Source organism: Lytechinus pictus, chromosome 7 (assembly GCF_037042905.1).
Source record: "Lytechinus pictus isolate F3 Inbred chromosome 7, Lp3.0, whole genome shotgun sequence".
NCBI classification, from domain to species: domain Eukaryota; kingdom Metazoa; phylum Echinodermata; class Echinoidea; order Temnopleuroida; family Toxopneustidae; genus Lytechinus; species Lytechinus pictus.
The window spans coordinates 5,124,751-5,143,373 of NC_087251.1; the positions used below are offsets into that span (position 1 = coordinate 5,124,751).

The 18,623-nt window shown below is 35.6% G+C and overlaps 1 protein-coding gene across 4 annotated transcripts in view; it reads left to right on the forward strand.

The window, feature by feature from the left end:
• The window catches only part of LOC129265104 (endoplasmic reticulum membrane-associated RNA degradation protein-like), a 52,586-nt gene extending 34,237 nt beyond the window's left edge, over positions 1-18,349 (forward strand). The window contains exons 12-15 of one of the 4 annotated variants that reach the window (XM_064101733.1): positions 350-520; positions 1,030-1,313; positions 3,262-3,501; positions 12,829-17,451. In XM_064101733.1, coding sequence (XP_063957803.1) covers positions 350-520; positions 1,030-1,313; positions 3,262-3,501; positions 12,829-12,916 — 783 coding nt within the window. In that variant the 3' untranslated portion in view covers positions 12,917-17,451. Of the gene's footprint in view, positions 1-349; positions 521-1,029; positions 1,314-3,261; positions 3,506-4,316; positions 4,503-12,828 lie in introns of those variants that run through there. The other 3 variants (XM_064101732.1, XM_064101731.1, XM_054903095.2) reach the window with 3 other exon arrangements.
• Positions 18,350-18,623: the final 274 nt, after the last annotated feature.

Consider the following 18,623-nt stretch of genomic DNA (forward strand, 5'->3'; position numbering starts at 1 on the left):
TGCAGACTGAACGACTGCACAAACTGTCCAGGAACACTCATGGTTCTAGCCCAGCAAGAGATCACTTTATATAGAAGCAAGAGATCACTTTATATAGAAGTAAAGAAAATGCTTATTTCAGAGTAGACTATAACATTGTACTATCTGCACCCAGATCCACCAGGTTGAAAAATTTTACATTGTCATATTGAGTTTTCAGAAGCGTTAGAAGCAAAGATGGAAAGTTCAGCCAAATTTGGCTGTTGCACTCATGTAACTATCCTCAAATACTCTCATTGAGATGGCAATGAAAGTCCACAACCAGCTACCTCTGAGGCACATGTTTCATTTTGTTTTGAATTGAATCTAGAACCTGCTGATGGATCTTTTAGTTCATCCTGATGGTCCTCGTCTCAGGGATCGTATCAGCCATGGTGAGGTTGATCACCATGGTCTGCCTCAAGAACTAGCTTCAATTGCAATATGTACCTTACTTGCTTGCTCCACGAAGCTGGAAAAGTCATCTTTCGAAAAGTGCCAAGTGAGTTTACGTTTTGGATGTTTTGACAAAGGGTGTGAAAATTGAAAACATTTATACAATGGTGATTGTACAAAATTGCACATGAGGTGAAAGGGTAGGGGATGTCTTCAACAACACAAAGATAAGTTGAATAGAACATCTATCATTCACCGAATGAAATATTGTTCCATCACTCTAATTAGTATACTGGCTATGTATCCTAAAGTTTGCATAATATAGGGCCAAATTTGTGGAAAATTATAGAAATCCAATTTTCAAAATATGCTGTACATGAACATTTAGTTCATATTTCAGTTGCTTTCTTTCCTTTGAAATGATCAGTTAAGTAGCATTATATTTGCTTTTATCAGAATTTACTAATTTTCTGAGAAAGCTTGTTCAGGTTTGCAGCATCTCAAAATGTTGTTTCAACAGTAAATCTAAACATCATTCATGCATGTTTTACATAGATCTACTCTGATAATCAAATCCATAGCATTTTTATTTTTTATTCATTTTCAAAACTATAGAAATTGTCTATTTTGGATCAAATCCTAGACAGTGCCTCGTCCTACACCTCTGTCTTTCATCCTTTGGCTACCTGTAGACGTCTGGTCCGTTCTCTTGCTCCATGTCTTAGTGACTGGTCCTCCATGCCTAGACCAAGCCCTCAGGACCTGGACTACTCTCAATGGCAAACAGGACTTGTTGAATGTGACTCAGATGCGAGAACCAGAGACAAAGAACTGGTACTGATTGTGCTGAGATATGACCAGTGTTTTAGCAAAGATGATGAAGACTTTATTGTAAATTGGTAAGAACTATAACTTTGTTAAAGAGCAGGTTCAGTAGTGAAAGAGTTGTTGCTTTAGATATTAAATACTTTTTAAGCTGGAAAAAAATTTAGTACACATATATACAGATTGTGAGGTTTATATGAGCAAATTTGCTTCAGATATTGTGAAAATATAAATATAGTAATTGATTTGTTTTGCTTGGTTACTGTTCCAAGAATCTCTGAGATTCCTTTTAAACAAGTGTAGAAAACACGGTGAACAGCTGTCGTTTTTCTGATCATTTAAAAAAGTGGAACAACATTTGATATCTTGCATTACTATTTCAATGGAAATCAGTCAATATGAGACTAATTTTGATATGTTCATGCTAATATCCTTTTGTTGAAATGACTCAATGTTATCTGTAATCGGCTCATGATTAGTGGTTGTGAAGGTGATGAGACAAACCATCCCTTTTAAGGTGATCTGGATGTGTCTAGCTATCTTTCCAAAGTGAAGCTGAGGAAAGATAACATATATCCAGAGCACTGAGGACAATTAATATTTGGGTCAATAGCCTTAGTCAACCCATGATGATGATATGCTTGTATAGCCTAAGTTGCCCCATCATGGTTAATGTATTCCCCAAATCCATCTATTGTTTACTCACTAACATTCTTAGCATTCCATATTGTATTCAGGATGTACTTTTCATCCTTTTTCAAATGGTAATCGGTAATTTAAATTCTTAAAATGTGATGGAGCTTTCAAAATCACTGTTTTTCCAACAAACTGGCAAAATTGTATTATTTCGACAATTTCTTTTTATTTTTGGTGTATGAATTATAAACAAAATGCAGAAGTGGATAAAAAATTCCCCTAGCACTGTTGTCAGTTATTAAATGAAGAAAAGCTGATAAAATAAGGCCTCAATCAATACTTTGTCCCAAAAGGCCTTGCATTTGTATAAGTGTGTCCTGATTTAATGATTTACACTATGCAAAACAACATAACTGATGATTATACCCAATGCAGTGTATTTCTCTAACAATAATTCATTCTCTAATTTGCCCCATTGTATAAGGTTCATTGTTTGTATTTCATTATGTTTTATAAAGCGGGCCTCTGACATTCTTGAAGCCAAATTTAAAACAAGGATGAAGTCCTTGTTTGACTAAAACTTTGACTGAGTATTTTTAATGAGTCACATTGTCTATAATCATCAGCAAAATATGTTTATTTGGTGATTGCATTTTGTTATATTATGATTCCTAATGTATCGTGTACCTAAAATAGAATCTAAAATAATTGTTTTTACGCATGATGTCCATTCTCACATTGTTTTGAGGAAAAAACAAAATAAAGAACTTAGAAGGTAAATTGTGAGATTTTCACAATAAGACTGTCATCAAACATGTGCAGAAATGGTTCATTTGAGATTAAACCCACTGACATGCAATCTGGTAGAGTCTTGCCAGATACAGCAACAATCAATTTATGTGATTCAAAGCATTCTTGCTCATTAATTATGAAAACAAACAGGCTAATTGAATAATTTGTCTCTAGGATGCTTGTAATGAAAGTAGCTGAAACATTAATACATATGCAAAAAATATATTGCCAAGTTTTGATCATGAAAAATTGATCTGCATCAAATGGCTAAGTGGGCTTGTGACATCATTTAAGCTAATTATATTTCACATAGTCTCATTGACTGTTTCATGAACTGAAGTTAATGCTTATAAAGAAATATATATACTCTATTCATTCAAATAATCTTGACAGTTGATCCTGGGGATGGCATAGCATTTAAGGAATAACAAGTGAATAGTTAAAAAATGCAATTTAACAAAAGAGTGAGGGGAAAAATACTGATTTGGTTTGAAGTGCTGCTTAAATAGCCATGTAAGCATGTACTGTACTCTAATCTTTTGTTGGGGTAAAAGAAGATTGAAATTTAATGTTTAAATGTTTTTTCTTTCTCAGTGTCATCAACCCTTTCCTTTCCATGGATCCTCTTGCACATCATATTGATAGTCTCAATCTTCAGACCTTATTTAGACCTCGTAAGGAGCTAGAGAGGACAAGTCTTCTGCAGCGCATTGCAGTTGAATGTCTGAAGGTCAATGATCAGATACAGTGTTTAGCAACCACAAGATTTAGCCAATGGCAGAGCAAAGAACTCAGATCCCGACAGAGATCAAACTATCAACGTTTTCTGAACAGGTAAGAGTTTACCATCAACCACTTGGAAGGCTTATATCCACTTGGTCCACTTTTCACATAGTTTTATACCACTTTGGCTTATCTCATTTGATCTTCTATCAATTCTGTCCATTTGCAGCTTGACCTACAAAACACTTGGTCTGATACCCTCTTTTTTATTCTTAATTATTTTGCACATTGTCAAATTAAAAATTTGTATATTGTTCATCTTGTCATATGGTATGAGACCAATTGAATATTACCATATATAGCCTAACTGGATAATAAACAAAATAGTGAATGGGCTTGGACCAAATACTTAGTATCTAAATTGGTTGTAGACGAATTAGGATTAGACTAAGTGGGAGGGAACCAACTGGAAAGTAGATAAAGGTGTTAGCTAAGTAACATTTACCTTTTAAAATGGCATCATTGGAATATCACAGTGATATATATCAGTTTCGATAAATGTCTTCAGAACTTGTCATATCATAGTTTTTTTTCTGAAGAGACAAGTTACCTTCCGGGTATATGTAAATAATGATAATGATGATACATAGCATTTAAGGCACGCCATCTATCTAATTATACCTATTCAGAGATGCAGGGGAAATTATCACAGACAAGGGAATTACTTAAAATATGATTTGCAACAGGATACGAATTGTGTAGTAAAAAACCTTTGTGTAGAAAAGATGTGCAACTGTGTTCTTAAGAAACAGAGTAGTTATTAAAATGGATGGACACAATACAGTAACCACAATTGAACCCGGAAACTTCAATTTACCCATGGATATCAAATTTCTTTTCTATTTGTGTGAACAATTGCAATACAGCATCTATGGTTTGGAGATTGGAGTACTAAGGAAGGGTTGGTCTAGGCCTAGGGTTTCATGTTGCAAGCCAGAGGAAATCATCTTCTTCCTCTAAAACGTTGGGCTTCATTGCATGGCTGCCTATTGACCTTGATTGAAGAGTGAAGGCGGAGTGATGTAGGAGGAGGTTTAAATCAAGGGGGAAGGATTGGGAGGAGGTAGGAGAGAGACTTGTGCGTACCCCTATGTCTGTGAATTGGGGGAGGGAGGCTTTTCTTTGATCACAGAGTTGATGCCATAAATATGGATTTTTATTTTCCTTTTTTCTTGTTTCTGTGAATTGGATTCATTTGTGTTGATATTTATGGGGTGTGACTGCTTATGACCTTGTCTAAGGAGTGGAAGTATAGTAATGTGCTGGATTTTTAAAAGAGAATAGATAGCTAGGGGGTGGGGGCTTGCACCTGATCTGTAAGTAGGGTGCCATTCATAAATATGGATTTTCATTTAAGTTTTGCTTCCTTAAGACTTTGTTTACAGAGTAAAGGTGGAGTGACAGTTGAATTTTTGTACTAGGAAGGGTGGTTCATTGAGGAAGAAAATTGGAATAGATATAACATTTCTTGACTACTAAAAGTCTCTGATATATTGATACTTTCTTCTGTTGCTCAGTGCAAAAAACCATTATCTTTTACATTATGTCTTGTTGCCTTGGCATTTAGAATGTTGATATATTAAGGCAGCTGAAAATAAGAAATCCCTGCAGCCTTAACATTAAAAGACTGTTTACAGCAAAAACATAATTCATTGATTTGAAATTGACAGTAGATGTTTTCTGTTTTTATTATCGGTTTGATATTTTTGCTCACTTTTGATATCACGGTGATAATAATAATAATAATAATGATAATAATAAAAAAAAAATAATAATGCATTTCATTTATATAGTGTCTTTTCATACGATACAAAGCAGTGCCATAAGACTAGTAAATTACTATGACAATGTTGTAACCATGGTTACATATTTGATTATGAGATACAGATAAATCCTCAATACTTGGCAGATCTAAAAAGAACTTTCCCAGAGGATATAAATCCATCAAAACATATTGGATTTGATGTTTTATGTCTATTTTTATTGCCTGGAAGCCCAGTATATTGCAAAGCTTCTTACTGGTCCCACCATCATTATTAGAATGAATTGGTATGTTCAGGCTTTGCAAAGTTTAGAAAGCAAGAATATACAAACATGCAGTGATCAGCAAAACGATGCAGATACAATGAAAGGAAAAAAGTGGGTCTTATACTAAATATAAGTAGCAGTGAGTTTTTAGTGATTGAGGTCTTTTCATTTATTTACTCATGAATTTTCCTTTCTAGAGATTACACTGATATATTTATTATATTTGGGTCAGAATGATTCAGAAATCTCCATAACTGACAAAGAAATTATGGTGGGCAAATCTATTTCAGGATAAAATGATGCATCAATTTTACCCTGTCTGTAGCACTTGCCTCCTGTGTCATGCATGTAACATATATGTGCATCTGTTTTCCTTCCTCCTCCAAATCTTCTTGATGGTGCCTCTTTTTGAGTAGGAAGAAAATTGAATACTTCCAGATCAACTTGATAAAGTATCCCTGTGGATTCGATACTTTTTGAAGTATACATGGAAATGGGATGATTTTAGGCTACTTACATAGACAAGTTGCGTGACTGCTTAGATTTGCAGTCATTATGCTACAAGTGGGCTAGTTTAAAGGGACAGATTGTTTCATCAATTGTATCTGATGTGTATCGTAGTAAATAACTGAGCTCTAAGGTTAGATTACTGAACTCAGTCATCCTCACAGGCTTTATGTACAGTATATAATATACTCGGTTTTAGATAGCAGGAGGTAAAAAAAAATCCACTGATGTGAGTAATGAAAAAAAAAGATCTTAATGCTGAAATATACTCTTGGTATTGGATGCTTGAATTCCTAGTATTAAATAATTACTCTTATCATGGGACAAGCGAAAATTAATTTGCATGAGAACAGGAGTTGGTGGCCATTGGAGCCATTGAAATGGCCAAGATTAATGAATTGGGTAATCAATTGACATGAAAAACAATCAATTGATAGATAATAATTGTTAATTAAGAAGTATAATCATTCAATTTATCAAGTTTGAAACAAAAAAAAAATGATTGATATCTGTCTTCGAATTTCGATTTCAACCGTAAATATTAGCCTATAATTTTTTTAATTTTATACTCCAGGGTTTTGCTAATGCCATATGAAATTAGAGAAAAACATATTTACTGACATTTTGATTATTCATGTTAGTCTCTCCAAGAACCTTTTGATTATTCATTAAGCCAATCATGATAATGAACATTTATCAAAAACATTTTCAATGTTATAACCACTGTCAACCACAAACATTCATATTAAGTTTGGAACAAATAAAGCACATTTCTTTAAAAATGGAACTAGGAGATGTAAGTGTAAACATGTTTTTATCCAAAGTGGAACAAATAACCTTATTGTCCTTGTTAACAAACAATGCAATTTCTAATTCACTGATAATTGCCTGGTGCAAGGAATTATTGTTTGTGTAACTGCTGTCATGCTATGCTATTTCATTCAAGTTCTCATATATTACTGGTATTTGCTTGATAGGTAAAAAAGTCTTGATTTCTTTTAAAAATGATTGATAGTTTGTTTTGCAGTACATAATTTATCACTAAATTTGGAAAGAAATTGGAACTGTTGTCGCTAAACCAAGACATTATTTGTTTAACATATTTGTCTTAATTTTTCTTTCAACTTTAAATTCCCAAATGATGCAGTCTACTATCTTGCTGTACATACGTGCAACCACATGCTTTCATACCACTTCTAAATGCTGAGTCCACTGGACCATGGCCAGTTTGCGGCAGTTCATACCATTACAAAATGGCTTTAGCACCTAGTGTCACCAAAAAGGTGTCTAATGGCATGTTGTGGCTCAAACTGCCTCCCAACTGGCATGTGGTGGTGCCAGAAATATTATTTGGCACGACAAAAAACAAAAAAATTCAAAATGTTTGAAATTTTCGTCCAGCTAAATTCAATTTTGATGCCGTTCGTCGCACCAAATCCAATTTTTGTCGTAGTTACGCGCCACTACATTGAGAGGCAATTTGAACCTCTAGGCACCTTTGTTGGTGACACTTGGCGCCACTTTGCATCAATGGCCCAACTGGTACGTGCAAACTGGCAACAGTCCAATGGACTCCTAACATAACCAGAATAATCCTTTGGTCAAATGATTCCCTCAATCAAATATTCTCACAATCTCTCTTTACATTTTACCTTTAAAACAATGAGCGAATAAGCATGAGATTGATATTACGAGATTTTGCAAGATGTGACAGAAAGACGCTGTATTCAACGAGGCGCAACTGTTCTGCAGCAGCAATGCACATTTAGCCAGTAAGCCCTAAGCGTATCGCACCTGCATTTATTTACAATGAATTGAATGATATTATGATGTCCAGACCGTGCAACATTACTATTTTGGACGCCACGTGCGGCAACAGTATGAATGTTTGACATTGAGCCTCCCATTCGCTTGCATACAGCAAACTATAAAGTAGGCGTTGTATAACATCCTTAACCGAATCAATTGCTCTAGAAACACTTTAATTTTGCCTTTTAGAGATTCAGAAACATACTCTTTTTTTGAACAGCAGTAAATCTGAGTGGAAATGATGAAATAAACTTATGGGGTCATGGGGTCAAAGTTGAGATGATAGAGCTACTTTGTTGCATAGCTATATTTCAATGAAGATGACCTTTATATATTTTAATTTCCCAAAAGGCTGTTCCCTTAAGGGCAGACTCATCCTTCTGATTTGTAATGCTTAGTCTTTTGGTGCTTTTATAGTGCACGATGTATTCAGTCTACAATATAAAGACAAAAAGTGGGAGCCATGTGAGAGACAGTCATAATATATGTTGGTATTTCTATATTTCTATAAGTATCCTTCATTAATTATCTAAGTAATAATATCCTTGAAAATGAATTTCATAACACTAATATTCCCCAACAAATATTAATTTATTATTAAACATGACTTATTATTACTCTCTGGATGACATTGTAACCCATTCTATTTTTCTTGATTAGTGTATGCCATGAAGACAATAATACATAGCATACTGAGTCTCATTGTTTTGAAAATACTTTTTTAATGAATTATCATTTGGTTGTCTCATATCAAAGTCACACCAACATAACTGACTCAAAACCAATGATGGTTTGGCATTCAAAGTAGATAAATAAGTCAGTGTCATTGTGTGACTATAGCATAGGTTTGATGAGCATGATGAGAACTATTCATCTCAATAAGTTTAAGATGTCATACATACATACTAGTATAAGTTTTAATTATCAAAATCACAATCACCATCAAATTAAATATTAAACGGTCATACAAACATTCAGGGTTGGTTTTCATTAATTAGCCAATGAAGGTCACTAATTAATCTCCATCCCTAATATAGTTTATTTGTATTTCTTTTAGAAATGTATGTACATGCAGTTATTTCCAGAAATGCCTGGGATATAACCAAGGATGACATGTATTCTTCAACTGCCTTTGTTTCCTTTACCAGGCTAGGATAAATCTATATCTATACTGAGGCCATTTTTTCACTTCAACTTTGTATTCATGAGTCATAGAATGAGATATAGAGGAAGTAATTGCAGCAAGTATTTCATGATACGCTAGGTAAACTGTAATCCACATGACGTCAATACGAGATTCACTTAATAGAAGTATCCGTTTGTTGTGTCCTTTGCTTTGCATGTTTGGAAAATAAAAGTTTTTTTGAAGCTGTGCTAAGTGGAGCAACACTTTTGCAATGTTGATCTGTTTTTTATTACTCTGCCTGAACGTTAAATCTGCTTTTAGGCAAAATGCTGCATTGTAGATTTTTGTGGCATGTTCTGTGGACCCATAACCACTTTTTGATATTGGTATCATAGTCTTGGATCAGATCAGATTGAATGCATTCTAAAGTTTCAGCATGACCAACTCAGACAAGTTCTTTGTGACCTTGGCTCCCCGGGGGGGGGGGGGGGGGGGGGGGGGGCACTTACATTGACAAGTGGATACCATGCGCGACCAAAAAAACATGTAAAAAGGATGTCTTTTTCAAGATAGGGCACGCTACGTACGTAACGTAATAAGGGTGTCAAAAACACTAAAATAATGAAAAAAAGTATTTATTTCGCTAGGAAAGCTACGTGCTTAGGGTCAGATTTGCGAGGGTATAAACACAGACTGAAATTAGGGATGTACTTTTTGCCCCGTCAACACTACGTGTTGAGTCCGATTTGCACGAGGTGTGGGAGGTTGGGCCGTATACCCAATGATGTAGTAAAGGTAAAACCGACGACCGACATCCGTGCGGGCGTCTGTGGCTTAATTAAAATATCGCTGTACTTGTCTAGGGGTTCAATTCAGGGAATACTTGCCACGGGTATTGTTTTGTTCCCAATACTTGTTAAGGGTAGGGTTTCACACGCCAATACTTGTTAAGGGGTGCATTTTCAGAATAGGCCTATGGAAAATACGTGTTTAGGGTGCTTTTCGAGACCCCATGGTCGCGCATGGTATCCATCCGTCAATGGAAGTGCCCCCCCCCCCCCGGGCCTTGGCTCAATATCTCTTGTTTTGTAATTAATTTGTGTATTGTCAAAATATTACAGTAGAATTTTATAAGACCCAAGGACATTGATAAAAGTGGTCTTTTTGAGCAGGTGGTGTTTATAGACAGGTCCCTACATGTTTCAGTGGGGAGCAAGGGTTTCAGTAGGTTTGGAGGGGCACATTCTGGGGAGATGGAACTATAAAGTGGTGTGGGGGTGCATAGGCCTATCTTTCGGAAGTGGAATTTTAGTTTGGAAAATCAGCTGTTGAAATCAGAAGAAGGGGTACAAATTTTGTTTTGCTTGCCAGTGTCGGAACTCCTCTGCCTCAGTGGGAGGGTGCACGTTTCTGAAAGAAAGAGAAATGAATACAATATTCTAGGTTATCATGGGGTAGGATCCTTAGGATTACTAACAACGTGCGTTGATCCTACTAGAAATAATCGTACATTGAGTGAAACAATTGAAAATGAAACAAACAGATAAATCTTTTGAGAGATTTCCTTCACTTCCTCTTTCGAGCCAGACTGGATAACATGCCAATGAACCTAAAGCTCTGATGTGAGTCATAGGATGAGTTCCCGTGGTGTGTGGAAGTAATACAGCAGGGTATAAACAGAAAGATTTCGTCACTCTTCAGTCTTATGACGTTATTAGAGACAAACTCTCTCTAACTTTCCAGCCAATTTGACGTCAAGTTTTATTTTGATAGTTCTTTCATATCTTTGGCTCCTTTCTAATTTCTTTTCCAGAAATTCAGTATCGTTTAGTTTTTTGAGAGGGTAACATGGCATCGTGCCTCAAAAGTAATTTTCTTACTTTCTTCTTCAAATTCTCAATGTTAATATGGATTTATCATAGAGCTATCATGGGTACAATATAAGCAAAATTAAAATACAGCAATTCAAAAAATATGTCAGGAAACAGATTTTAGGGATTTTGGCACACTCATTAGAAATTCGAGGACCCCTCGGTAGACCAGTTGCACCATGATTGATGCTGCTGAGTAGGGCCATCCTCCCGTTTTTTCATCAATTAACATGTATCGTTTTATATGTATTGTTATTTGTTTTTAACGGAAATAAATTCAATTCAATTCAATCCTTGGTGTGTATAATTTATATAAACAGGTGTGATTATATACAGATGAATATTTATAATAAAACTATGAATATTTTGTATAATATTCTAATTTGTTAATGAAGGAAGACTAAAATAAGTATTAGCATTAATGAATTTCCACCCCCAAAACAATAAGTTTTGCCAAGCAAGCATCTCTGTAAATAGTCAAAATGATAATTGTCTTGAAAAAAGTGCACGTTAGGAAATTAGTTTATTTGAAACGAGTAATTTTTTTCCGTCATACATATTTGTTAAGCTCTAAAGTTTCCTTGACACCATTTTTATCCAGACTTCTCAGTTTCCCAGAGAGCACATTTGAGCAAACTCCCATCTTCAAATCATTTTTCTCATTTTTGTCTTGCCTGCATAGCAGAGTGAGACTATAGGCGCCACTTTTCCGACGGCGGCGGCAACGTCAAATCAAATCTTAACCGAAGGTTAAGTTTTTGAAATGTCACCATAACTTATAAAGTATATGGGCCTCGTTCATGAAACTTGAACATAATGGTTGTCAAATATTACTAAGCACCCTGCCAGAGTTTTGACGTCACGTGACCAAGGTCACCTTGGGTCAATGAACTTATGTTGAGGGAATCAAAATGAAATCTTTACCAAGGTTAAGTTTTTTAAATGTCATAACTCTGAAAGTATATGGATCTAGTTCATGAAACTTGGACAAAAGAGTAATCAAGCATCAGTGAACATCCTGCGTGAGTTTCAGGTCACATGACCAAGTTCAATGAACTTTGGTCACGTTGGGGGTATTTGTTGAATTGCCATCATAACTTTAAAAAGTTTATGGATTTAGTTCATGAAAGGTGGACTTAAGGGTAATCCAGTATCACTGATCGTCTGGCACAAGTCTTCTGTCACACAATCAGGTGCACACGATCAAGGTCAAATGTCATTTAGGGTCAATTAACATAGTATTTTATCATCATATGAATAGTGTTAATTGTAAATGATTATTCTATATTCAATTTCAAAGTCGGCACTGCTGTTACATTACATCGCGTAATGCAGGCGAGACTGCCAGAGGTGCTCCACTTGTTTTTTAAAGCTCTTTACTAAATTTCTTCTACATTAAATAAAGTTTTTGTGTCTTTTTCTTGATGAATTTTGACAAGTTGTATATCATGTATTTAACTTAGGATTTTGATTCATTTTAGGTAAGTTATTGTGGGTTTTGAGTTGGGGTCACCTTTAATAAGTTAAGGGACAGAGAGTTTCACAGTTCAGTATGTTGACACTCACCTGATTGCCTATGAGAAGGGAGTCATTGTCCCAAATTAGAATAGGTACTGTAGGTTTGCTGTTTGAAACTATGGTTGATACATATATTCTGTATCAAGTGCACTTACTGCGCTTAATCCATTAATGGGCTTGAATCATAGCAACAAGCATGCAACGAGCACCCTTTGACCAAAGCCTGCATTCACTATTGGACCTCTAAGATGTTCATTACATATTAAAGCTGCATATAATGTGATTTTTATACCATTTGTGAATTTGGGGAATGTTGTTTCTTTATGACATGGTATCATGCTTTCAATGTCCAATAAAAAATTGAGGGTCTTATACAATCTTCTAACTCTTCATTAGGCCTGCATATTTTGTTATGTTGTTGTTGCATACATCTTTAATAAAAGTACACCAGAACTTTCCATGGAGGCTCTAGGTAGATTAATACCAAAAGTCAGAGCTATGTTTACTTGTTGTTTACAGCAGGAATCCTGCTTTCCACTCCCCAAATTTATCCATGGACAGAAGAATCAGGATTAAGAAAACTGCTGTGAAATGCTACACCCTGTGAAGATTTGGACGCGACTTTTAATAAGGTACTTTGTCTATTGAGTCACAGGTTTAAGGAATTTGAGTCCTTTAAATAAATAATCGCTGATGTGGTTTAAGGTACACCATGTGGAGTGTTATAGAAACAGTGGATAGAAGAAGAAAAATAAATGGATAGGCGAGAATGTGGAAATTTTTGAGAATAGAGTAATCTTTCTTGAATGTAGTCCTGAAAAGGACTGTAAACCAGAAGAGATTGATGAGTTGAAACAGCTTTAGTAGTAGGATGGATAAATGAATAGATCTTGTTCATCATCATGAAGGTCATTATCACCTTTAACTTGTAATATGGCTATTTGAGTTTGAATACCATGCGGCAGTGACATGTGACAAAAGACTTGTTGGCCTTAGACAGCCTTGCAGATGTGTCTGTCATAGAGAGCTCTGGCTCAAGATCTAGATCGGGGGTTTAATCCTCGCTGCCAGAACTAGATCAATATCAGAAACAGAAGAAGTGCCTGGGAAAAGGGGAACTCCCATCAGGTCTATTCACACCTACCATTTAATGTGAAAATACTTGCACACTCTTTCAGTTCTCAAATTCCTTAATAAGCACATGTGCTCATCTTTGGCCAATTCAAACTAGGTAAAGTTCAAGTATTTTTGCTTTTCTGTTATAAAGATTGCATAATTTACTTGCATCACACCTCTTATTTGATAAAAAAAAACCTTGTATGATTTGATTTAACACTGCAAATACCCCCACACCTTAAAGAATCCCTACAAACCAGGGTAAGTGTGTGTGTGTGAGGGGGTGGGGGTTGGGTATGAATACTCTACTCACATTAATGGAATACCTGGTATTTGCCCTGATTGGGGAGTTATGTATATATGCTTGTTAATTTATGGATGGAAAATGTACATTGTCAATGTCATTCAGATCATACTATGACCAACAGAGTGTTAGGAACTACGAAGACATGGAGATTAACCACTTAAAAGAACAAATCCTTCTTTATGTCTGGAATGAATGATTGATCACATTGTCATAACTGAATATCTAGCAAGGATTTTATTTTCATTTTTCCTTTTAAATCATTAAGAGCCTTGGGAATTTGTTTCTAAAAAGAAGTTTCCAGAAGGATGTGGCTATAATTGTCTTGTCCATAGAATCCCGTAGTCCTTGACATCCAATCAAAGAGCTCAAACTTCCCTTGATGACTTAAGCTCAAAGAATCATCTGGTTGCTTTGTCAAGTACCAGGTCAGCAAATGGACAGGCCAGCCAAGGGACTACCTGCCCATAAATTATCCATGATACTGGACAGAAGTAATTTGCATTCTTTAAAAATAATGTTGCATATTTTGTCAAGATAGTCAAAGAGTCTTCATGTTCATCACAGAGGTACATGTCTGTATATGATTCATTCCAACATTGCCATCTCAATAGACCTTTCAATTCTGAAATCACAAAGAACTATAGAAAACAACTATGTGAGAGTCATACAAGGTATCCTTGAACACCTAGGTGGAGAGTTGTCAATGTGAATTAATCATTGCCTTTACCAGTTACAAAATCACTTTGAATCTTTCCCTGAATATTAGATTAACTGTGTGTTTACTGTCATTGCTTCAAGAAATCAGCTCCTGGAAGTGGAGTATGTTCTGTACTGTGCAGAGTCAAGCTAAAATGAAATGACTGTCAGCTTTCAATTAATGTTAAGAGATGTATGCTCCTCATGTTTTGAAATGCTATAGTATTTTTTTATCATCACCATAATCATAATCAACTACATCACTATTGAATGACAAAGACAATATGTATATATCAAGGTTTCCATATTCATGACATTATTTTGGGGTTGATGAAAAAATCCAAGGGGCGTAGGAGGTGATATTGTTCGGATTAATAAATTAACAATGCCCTTCATGAGCAGCCAGGAGTGCTTGCATATTTATCCTCATTTAAACCCTAATTTTTGCATATCATCTAAGATTTAAGTCGCCTAAGATTAAATCAATTATCCGGGAGATTAGATAGTTTGCACGAAGGTGGGAGTGATAACCCAGAACAAGTGACTTGTAAATCTTTGAGAATTTTATCTTTGACAGCTGATACAGAGGTGTATACTGAGACTATGATTTTTTGAAAGGCAGACATTCAGAAGATTGTTGCGAAATAAGGAGAAATAGTGTTTATTGGTCTGGTGACTAGACTTTATTCAAAATGATGACCCTGTTCTCAATACTTTCTTAAACTGGTCTCCCATAAACCAGTTTAGGAAACCAGTTTAGAAGATCGCTTTGCTAGCATCCTCATCACCATCTCCTGAACTGGTTTCCAGAATTTCTTCATGTAAAGTGGTCTTCTTGCTATGGAAATGCTCTCAGTTAACATTTGAAACCACAGGACAGGTATTCTACACACAGTATCGCGCCTAACATGCACACACTCTCGTACTTCTGTGCGGAGATCGCTTCCTGTAGAAAAACTGTGTCATCTACACTTCAACCAGTTTAATGAGGCAAAATAGTCTTGAGAACCACATCGGGAGGTGGATTTCTAAACTGGTTTGGAAGACCACTTGAGATCAGTTCCAAGACTGCTTTGAGCATTCCCATTGTATTAGACTAAACTGGTTTCCCCTAGACTAAGGACATAATTAAGAATGGGGTCTAATTTCTCATGGATGATGGTGTTGCTCTATCTTGTCGTGTCTACCCCAGAAATATTTAAAAATCGGGACATTGGTAATTGCTTTCCAGAACCCATTGTTCATAGACCATGCAATTCAAAACAAAAAATATCACAATAAAAATATTTCATTATTTCCTCCAGCATGTTTTGATGGATGTCAGCCAGAATATAGTGCACAGCAAATCTACAAATGGTAGAGTCCAGTCACGAACAAAATGACTGTGTATAAAATATTATGGTAATGTATGTAAACTTAGGGTGTGTAAGTTATCAGTTGTCTATGGTCTATGTAAACTTAGGGTGTGTAAGTTATCAGTTGTCTATGGTCCTATTAGTAAAAAAAGGAGCTACACAATAAGATTCAGAATTGAGAAGCAAATGAAGTTTATTGCCTTTCATGTATGGCACTGACAAGAGCATATTCATAAAATTACTGCAGCTTTTTGCTGATATGTGGGATATATGAATAGGCAATAGGTAAATTGTAGTTTCTGTAATTGCTTACCATAATCTAAAGCTCCAGTTACATATGCGTTGAAAGTGCACTAAAGCGTGCGCTGGAGGCGGCTTCACGTATATGTAACATCCCCATTTTTAAAAAGCCGGACTAACTCCGTCTCAAACTGATGTGGTTCATTTTCCTTCTTGCACAAGACTGTCATCTACACTTTAGATGTGTAACAAGTTAAAGAGGTCTTAAAAACTTGTGAGGTTAGTTTTACAAACTGATATGAAAGACCACTTAAAATTGCTTCTAAGACCACTTCGAGCATTCTCATTAGGCATTTAAGTGGCTTCCACTGACATAGTTTCCACTGAGCTGGTTTCCAGAACCACTCCAAGTAAAGCAGTCTTGTTGCTATGGGAACCCTGTCTGTGTGGTCACACGTTTTGCCAAAAATTTGAAACTGCCGTGTGAGTATTTTACACACAGATTGTACAGAGAAGCACGCCCGACACGCACACACTTGTATTTTTGTGCGAAGATCGCTTCCTGAAGAATGGTTGTGTCCTCACCTATGCTTAAAGCAGTTTAACAAGACAAAGTGTTCTTAAAAAACATATCGTGAGGTGGTTTTCCAAACTGGTTTGGATGACCACTAATATTGCTTTCAACTCCAATTCCAATGTGCCCATTACACATTAAACTGGTTTCCACTACACTATTTTAAGAAAGTAAATGATAATGGTGTCTAATTGCCTTATTCAAAATTTGGTTGAAGTGATATAAAAAGTTCAGAACAAAGACCAGTCTATGAAAATAAGATTGTTGAAATATGCTTTAGAAAATGAAATTAAGAAATGTACTAGTGGCTTGAAACGAATTTGTTTCTATCCAGTTGAAGAAAACAAATCTTCAATTCTTTTTAAAGCTAGCATTGCCTGTCTTCTTCTACCGTTAGTTTCAGATGTTGAATCATCTCTGATGTGTCAAAGACAGGCTTTCTCCTAGATTATAGACTCTGATCAAACCATCCTTGACCTAAAATTATAGCAATACTTGAGAATGGTAGACAAAGAGACAGTCATTAGATTGAGATGAATCAGCCGAACATACTCTCCTGGATGTACACGTGTGCAGGTGGAAAGAGGAGAATGATGAGGACCAGATTTCCAGGGGCCTGTCAAAGAAAATCAAGCATGATTCTAGCCTAATTTTCAACCAATCAGGACTCTATGCTTGGCACTTTTGCTCGATATTTGTTTTTAATCAAATGTAACTCTGTTTGCAATAAGCACGAGAATATTACTACATAAAATTTTACAATGTACATGATGTTATCCAGGGGCCGTATTCTCAAAATTGTCTTAAGAGAAATATTCTTGTATCTTTGGAGTTACAATAAAATCCATATTCTGAAAATTCTTGTATCTTTCCTTGTAAATTTTCTTGTAACTTTCACTGAGCGCGTATGATGTCAGAGCTATAATGATGCGTAAGTTAAAAACGGCGCCTAAATATCTATGTGCGCAAGATAACATATCGAGATAAAAGGTATTCTGAAAATTCTCTTATCTTTGCGTTCTGTTTACTTCCTTGCAAAAATACAAGAAAATTTACAAGAGGTAGGGGGCTATTGTAACTTAATGTTGCATGCGATATTTCTCGATCAAAAATAATAATTTCTTGCTGCATCCCACAAGAACATCATGTTTTACTGCAGGAGACATTCCAAAGATATTACAGAGACGGATTGGTAGACTTTTCAGCAATTAAAAATTGGTATTCGAGATGATGAATCTTTTCAAAGAAAATATGACTCTGAGATCAGCCACGTGTATTTTTAGCACAGTGGCGCACATGCATAAGGGTCGAGGGCACAAGGGAAATACGCCTGCGGCCTCATGTCAACAATGCGCTTAAAATTAATATTCAGAAGAGACACTTCTATTGGTTGGCCTAAGCATATAACAACTTTAATGATTTGTTGATGACAGAATATTGGGCATGTCATAGATAAAATAGGGGAGATAAGACAATTTTCAGAATACCAATTTAAGATAATTTTAGCGAGCCGTTATCTTGCTGAGTTACAAGAAAAGTTCAGACAATTTTCAGAATACCACCCCAGGCCATTAGCACCTATTTTGTAGACTGTTTCCTGAGCATAAAAGTACAAATTATTGTAATGTGATTTAATGGTCTCATATTCACCTGTGAATGTAGAGCTTTAAACTGAGGAAATTAGCATGTGACTTGTATGAAATTGCCAGTGTCGATTCCCGATATTCAACTACAAAGAAATGCTTTATAATCATAGTTACATACAGTGTAAATGAAGACTGATAATTTCTGGCTTCACTTTGTCAATTGAATGTCATAAATGAGAGAGAGAGAGAGAGAGAGTGGGGAGGGGGTTAGAGATGGAGAGAGAGAGAGAGAGAGATGAGGGGATGAAAAGTGAGAGATACATACTAAAACATAAACATTTATTTGAGTCTTTATTTGTGGGATCTTAGCAGTCACATGAGATATTCTGCTGCTTATCATGTGTATGGGGAAATCTTCACAGAAGAGATTTAATGTGATA